The 7500-nt window shown below is 41.1% G+C and overlaps 1 protein-coding gene across 1 annotated transcript in view; it reads right to left on the minus strand.

Moving 5' to 3' along the window:
• The window catches only part of noc3l (NOC3-like DNA replication regulator), a gene marked incomplete at its 5' end in the record, with an annotated part of 10391 nt that overhangs the window by 1118 nt on the left and 1773 nt on the right, over positions 1 to 7500 (minus strand). The window contains 5 exons of the mRNA XM_074628550.1: positions 1674 to 1802; positions 5975 to 6156; positions 6240 to 6311; positions 6520 to 6583; positions 7404 to 7476. Coding sequence (XP_074484651.1) covers positions 1674 to 1802; positions 5975 to 6156; positions 6240 to 6311; positions 6520 to 6583; positions 7404 to 7476 — 520 coding nt within the window. The remainder of the gene's footprint in view (positions 1 to 1673; positions 1803 to 5974; positions 6157 to 6239; positions 6312 to 6519; positions 6584 to 7403; positions 7477 to 7500) is intronic.

Here is a 7500-nt window from a genome sequence, read left to right on the forward strand (position 1 = left end):
TTTTCATTGGTTTCTTGTTTTCATTGGTTTCTTGTTTTCATTGGTTTCTTGTTTTCATTGGTTTCTTTGGTTTCATTGTTTTCATTGGTTTCTTTGTTTTCATTGGTTTCTTTGGTTTCTTGTTTTCATTGGTTTCATTGGTTTCTTTGGTTTCTTGTTTTCATTGGTTTCTTGTTTTCATTGGTTTCTTGTTTTCATTGGTTTCTTGTTTTCATTGGTTTCTTTGGTTTCATTGTTTTCATTGGTTTCTTTGTTTTCATTGGTTTCTTTGGTTTCTTGTTTTCATTGGTTTCTTTGTTTTCTTTGGTTTCTTTGTTTTCATTGGTTTCTTGTTTTCATTGGTTTCTTTGTTTTCATTGTTTTCATTGGTTTCTTGTTTTCATTGGTTTCTTTGTTTTCATTGTTTTCTTTGGTTTCTTGTTTTCATTGGTTTCTTGTTTTCATTGGTTTCTTTGGTTTCATTGTTTTCATTGGTTTCTTTGTTTTCATTGGTTTCATTGGTTTCTTGTTTTCATTGGTTTCTTGTTTTCATTGTTTTCATTGGTTTCATTGTTTTCTTTGGTTTCATTGGTTTCTTTGGTTTCATTGTTTTCATTGGTTTCTTTGGTTTCTTTGTTTTCATTGGTTTCTTTGGTTTCATTGTTTTCATTGGTTTCTTTGGTTTCATTGGTTTCTTTGGTTTCTTGTTTTCATTGGTTTCTTGTTTTCATTGGTTTCTTGTTTTCATTGGTTTCTTTGGTTTCATTGTTTTCATTGGTTTCTTTGTTTTCATTGGTTTCTTTGGTTTCTTGTTTTCATTGGTTTCATTGGTTTCTTTGGTTTCTTGTTTTCATTGGTTTCTTGTCTTCATTGGTTTCTTGTTTTCATTGGTTTCTTGTTTTCATTGGTTTCTTTGGTTTCATTGTTTTCATTGGTTTCTTTGTTTTCATTGGTTTCTTTGGTTTCTTGTTTTCATTGGTTTCTTTGTTTTCTTTGGTTTCTTTGTTTTCATTGGTTTCTTGTTTTCATTGGTTTCTTTGTTTTCATTGTTTTCATTGGTTTCTTGTTTTCATTGGTTTCTTTGTTTTCATTGTTTTCTTTGGTTTCTTGTTTTCATTGGTTTCTTGTTTTCATTGGTTTCTTTGGTTTCATTGTTTTCATTGGTTTCTTGTTTTCATTGGTTTCTTGTTTTCATTGGTTTCTTTGTTTTCATTGGTTTCATGTTTTCATTGGTTTCTTGTTTTCATTGGTTTCTTTGTTTTCATTGGTTTCTTTGTTTTCATTGGTTTCATTATTTTCATTGTTTTCATTGTTTTCATTATTTTCATTGGTTTCTTGTTTTGTGAGTTTGTTGACAGATATTGATCCATTTCTTTCATAAATATAAAGAAATGAAGCTCTGTTGGTGAATTCACCAGAACTCAAATGAGATTAATAAGAACAATGCATCACTGTCTTTGTCCCTGTAACCATAGCAACCAAATAGAATACTTCTATAGTACAGAGCACAACCTGAGACTAGTACTTGTAGTGTGTACTATAGTGTGTATTAGTACCTGTAGTGTGTACTAGTACCTGTAGTGTGTACTATAGTGTGTACTAGTACCTGTAGTGTGTACTAGTACCTGTAGTGTGTACTAGTACCTGTAGTGTGTATTAGTACCTGCAGTGTGTACTACAGTGTGTATTAGTACCTGTAGTGTGTGTAGTTCCCACAGAGCCGTGTTCTGGGCGTTGCAGTGTTCCGGTTCGTCCAGCTCCGGCAGGAAGAAGCCGCTGCCCTGAACCTCGTTATCCAACAGGAAGTCACACTTAGGGAACGCCTAGAGGACACACACAGAGGACACACACAGAGGACACACACAGAGGACACACACACAGAGGACACACACAGAGGACACACACAGAGGACACACACACAGAGGACACACACAGAGGACACACACAGAGGACACACACACAGAGGACACACACAGAGGACACACACAGAGGACACACACAGAGGACACACACACAGAGGACACACACAGAGGACACACACAGAGGACACACACACAGAGGACACACACAGAGGACACACACAGAGGACACACACAGAGGACACACACAGAGGACACACACACAGAGGACACACACACAGAGGACACACACAGAGGACACACACACAGAGGACACACACAGAGGACACACACACAGAGGACACACACAGAGGACACACACAGAGGACACACACAGAGGACACACACACAGAGGACACACACAGAGGACACACACAGAGGACACACACAGAGGACACACACACAGAGGACACACACAGAGGACACACACAGAGGACACACACAGAGGACACACACACAGAGGACACACACACAGAGGACACACACAGAGGACACACACACAGAGGACACACACAGAGGACACACACAGAGGACACACACAGAGGACACACACAGAGGACACACACACAGAGGACACACACAGAGGACACACACAGAGGACACACACACAGAGGACACACACAGAGGACACACACACAGAGGACACACACACAGACACAGAGGACACACACAGAGGACACACACACAGAGGACACACACAGAGGACACACACACAGAGGACACACACACAGACACAGAGGACACACACAGAGGACACAGACACAGAGGACACACACACAGAGGACACACACACACACACACACAGAGGACACACACACAGAGGACACACACACAGTGGACACACACACAGAGGACACACACACACAGAGGACACACACAGGACACAGACACAGGACACACACACAGTGGACACACACACAGAGGACACACACACAGGACACAGACACAGAGGACACACACAGAGGACACACACACAGAAGACACACAGAGGACACACACACAGAAGACACACACACACACAGAGGACACACACAGTATTTACATGGGGACACTTCCTAGTACAGTTGTGTAGTATAGTTGTGTAGTACAGATGTGTAGTACAGTTGTGTAGTGTAGTTGTGTAGTGTAGTTGTGTAGTACAGTTGTGTAGTGTAGTTGTGTAGTACAGATGTGTAGTACAGTTGTGTAGTGTAGTTGTGTAGTGTAGTTGTGTAGTACAGTTGTGTAGTGTAGTTGTGTAGTACAGTTGTGTAGTACAGTTGTGTAGTATAGTTGTGTAGTACAGATGTGTAGTGTAGTTGTGTAGTATAGTTGTGTAGTACAGTTGTGTAGTATAGTTGTGTAGTACAGATGTGTAGTACAGTTGTGTAGTGTAGTTGTGTAGTGTAGTTGTGTAGTACAGTTGTGTAGTGTAGTTGTGTAGTACAGTTGTGTAGTAGTTGTGTAGTATAGTTGTGTAGTACAGTTGTGTAGTGTAGTTGTGTAGTACAGTTGTGTAGTACAGATGTGTAGTACAGTTGTGTAGTATAGTTGTGTAGTACAGATGTGTAGTGTAGTTGTGTAGTATAGTTGTGTAGTACAGTTGTGTAGTATAGTTGTGTAGTACAGATGTGTAGTACAGTTGTGTAGTGTAGTTGTGTAGTGTAGTTGTGTAGTACAGTTGTGTAGTGTAGTTGTGTAGTACAGTTGTGTAGTACAGTTGTGTAGTATAGTTGTGTAGTACAGTTGTGTAGTGTAGTTGTGTAGTACAGTTGTGTAGTACAGATGTGTAGTACAGTTGTGTAGTGTAGTTGTGTATTACAGATGTGTAGTACAGTTGTGTAGTGTAGTTGTGTAGTACAGATGTGTAGTATAGTTGTGTAGTGTAGTTGTGTAGTACAGATGTGTAGTACAGATGTGTAGTGTAGTTGTGTAGTACAGATGTGTAGTGTAGTTGTGTAGTACAGTTGTGTAGTGTAGTTGTGTAGTACAGTTGTGTAGTACAGATGTGTAGTGTAGTTGTGTAGTACAGATGTGTAGTGTAGTTGTGTAATACAGATGTGTAGTACAGTTGTGTAGTGTAGTTGTGTAGTACAGTTGTGTAGTGTAGTTGTGTAGTACAGTTATGTAGTACAGATGTGTAGTGTAGTTGTGTAGTACAGTTATGTAGTACAGATGTGTAGTGTAGTTGTGTAGTACAGATGTGTAGTGTAGTTGTGTAGTACAGATGTGTAGTACAGATGTGTAGTTGTGTAGTACAGTTGTGTAGTGTAGTTGTGTAGTAGTTGTGTAGTACAGTTGTGTAGTGTAGTTGTGTAGTATAGTTGTGTAGTACAGATGTGTAGTACAGTTGTGTAGTGTAGTTGTGTAGTACAGTTGTGTAGTGTAGTTGTGTAGTACAGTTATGTAGTACAGATGTGTAGTGTAGTTGTGTAGTACAGATGTGTAGTGTAGTTGTGTAGTACAGATGTGTAGTACAGATGTGTAGTTGTGTAGTACAGTTATGTAGTACAGTTGTGTAGTACAGATGTGTAGTGTAGTTGTGTAGTACAGTTGTGTAGTGTAGTTGTGTAGTACAGTTGTGTAGTGTAGTTGTGTAGTACAGTTGTGTAGTACAGTTATGTAGTGTAGTTGTGTAGTACAGTTGTGTAGTACAGATGTGTAGTTGTGTAGTACAGTTATGTAGTGTAGTTGTGTAGTACAGATGTGTAGTGTAGTTGTGTAGTACAGATGTGTAATACAGATGTGTAGTTGTGTAGTACAGTTGTGTAGTGTAGTTGTGTAGTACAGTTGTGTAGTGTAGTTGTGTAGTATAGTTGTGTAGTACAGTTGTGTAGTACAGTTGTGTAGTATAGTTGTGTAGTACAGTTGTGTAGTGTAGTTGTGTAGTACAGTTGTGTAGTACAGATGTGTAGTACAGTTGTGTAGTGTAGTTGTGTATTACAGATGTGTAGTACAGTTGTGTAGTGTAGTTGTGTAGTACAGATGTGTAGTATAGTTGTGTAGTGTAGTTGTGTAGTACAGATGTGTAGTACAGATGTGTAGTGTAGTTGTGTAGTACAGATGTGTAGTGTAGTTGTGTAGTACAGTTGTGTAGTGTAGTTGTGTAGTACAGTTGTGTAGTACAGATGTGTAGTGTAGTTGTGTAGTACAGATGTGTAGTGTAGTTGTGTAATACAGATGTGTAGTACAGTTGTGTAGTGTAGTTGTGTAGTACAGTTGTGTAGTGTAGTTGTGTAGTACAGTTATGTAGTACAGATGTGTAGTGTAGTTGTGTAGTACAGTTATGTAGTACAGATGTGTAGTGTAGTTGTGTAGTACAGATGTGTAGTGTAGTTGTGTAGTACAGATGTGTAGTACAGATGTGTAGTTGTGTAGTACAGTTGTGTAGTGTAGTTGTGTAGTAGTTGTGTAGTACAGTTGTGTAGTGTAGTTGTGTAGTATAGTTGTGTAGTACAGATGTGTAGTACAGTTGTGTAGTGTAGTTGTGTAGTACAGTTGTGTAGTGTAGTTGTGTAGTACAGTTATGTAGTACAGATGTGTAGTGTAGTTGTGTAGTACAGATGTGTAGTGTAGTTGTGTAGTACAGATGTGTAGTACAGATGTGTAGTTGTGTAGTACAGTTATGTAGTACAGTTGTGTAGTACAGATGTGTAGTGTAGTTGTGTAGTACAGTTGTGTAGTGTAGTTGTGTAGTACAGTTGTGTAGTGTAGTTGTGTAGTACAGTTGTGTAGTACAGTTATGTAGTGTAGTTGTGTAGTACAGTTGTGTAGTACAGATGTGTAGTTGTGTAGTACAGTTATGTAGTGTAGTTGTGTAGTACAGATGTGTAGTGTAGTTGTGTAGTACAGATGTGTAATACAGATGTGTAGTTGTGTAGTACAGTTGTGTAGTGTAGTTGTGTAGTACAGTTGTGTAGTGTAGTTGTGTAGTATAGTTGTGTAGTACAGATGTGTAGTACAGTTGTGTAGTGTAGTTGTGTAGTACAGTTGTGTAGTACAGTTGTGTAGTGTAGTTGTGTAGTACAGATGTGTAGTACAGTTGTGTAGTACAGATGTGTAGTATAGTTGTGTAGTAGTTGTGTATTGCGCTACAGTGCACAGATGAGCACACTCACGTGCACGGTGGCTCTGGTGGCGGCGAGGATCCCCACGCTGGCGTTGGGCAGCACGTGCAGACTGAGCGTGCTCAGTCGCTTGACGAACGCCATCGCCCTCCTCAGGGTCACCTGCTTCCTGCGGCGGGTCAGCATGGCGTCCAGGCAGCGTAGCACGATGATGATGTCATCACTGGGCGCCCCTGAGACAGACAGCAGCGGTACATGAGCCGAACGCCGTCGACGAAGACGTTTAAATAAAGTTGAGTTTAAATAAAGGTCTGACCTGCGTGGAGCCGCGGCAACATCCTGTAGAGCTGAGAGTAGAACGCCAACGGGTCGATGGTCAGGACGTCACCTGGGACAGACAGGAAGTCACCTTACTGATCCACAGACACAGAGACAGACAGAGAGACAGACAGAGAGACAGACAGAGACAGACAGAGACAGACAGAGAGACAGAGAGACAGACAGACAGACAGACAGACAGACAGACAGAGAGACAGAGACAGACAGAGAGACAGACAGACAGACAGACAGACAGACAGACAGACAGACAGACAGACCTTGTCCTGACAGGATGGTGAAGACAGTCTGGATGCAGTGGAGACTCTCCCGGTTGGTCAGATCCTGCAGAGTTTACATGAAGACGATCAGTGGTGTGATGACAGATCAATAAAATGATTGATTGATCGGTCATCGGTCTGATGGATTGATCGGTCATCAGTGTGATTGATTGATCGGTCATCAGTCTGATTGATTGATCAGTCATCGGTCTGATTGATTGATCGGTCATCGGTCTGATGGATTGATCGGTTATCGGTCTGATGGATTGATCAGTCATCAGTGTGATTGATTGATCGGTCATCGGTCTGATTGATTGATCGGTCATCGGTCTGATTGATTGATCGGTCATCGGTCTGATGGATTGATCGGTTATCGGTCTGATGGATTGATCAGTCATCAGTGTGATTGATTGATCGGTCATCGGTCTGATGGATTGATCAGTCATCAGTGTGATTGATTGATCGGTCATCGGTCTGATGGATTGATCAGTCATCAGTGTGATTGATTGATCAGTCATCAGTCTGATGCATTGATCGGTCATCGGTCTGATTGATTGATCGGTCATCGGTCTGATGGATTGATCGGTCATCAGTGTGATTGATTGATCGGTCATCAGTCTGATTGATTGATCAGTCATCAGTCTGATGGATTGATCGGTCATCGGTCTGATTGATTGATCGGTCATCGGTCTGATGGATTGATCGGTCATCGGTCTGATTGATTGATCGGTCATCGGTCTGATGGATTGATCGGTCATCGGTCTGATTGATTGATTGGTCATCGGTCTGATTGATTGATCATCGGTCTGATTGATTGATCGGTCATCGGTCTGAGTCTGGACAAACGGGTCTGGTTAAGGGGGCGGGTCCAGGTGAATACTCACTCCTGATTGGACGAGGTTCTGCAGCACGTTGAGCAGGTCGTCAAAGAACTCCAGGTTGATGAGGTGAGCAAAACTACAGAAGAAGAAACACCACTAG

The sequence above is a fragment of the Sebastes fasciatus genome, unplaced genomic scaffold (assembly GCF_043250625.1).
Source record: "Sebastes fasciatus isolate fSebFas1 unplaced genomic scaffold, fSebFas1.pri Scaffold_51, whole genome shotgun sequence".
In the NCBI taxonomy this organism is placed as follows: Eukaryota; Metazoa; Chordata; class Actinopteri; order Perciformes; family Sebastidae; genus Sebastes; species Sebastes fasciatus.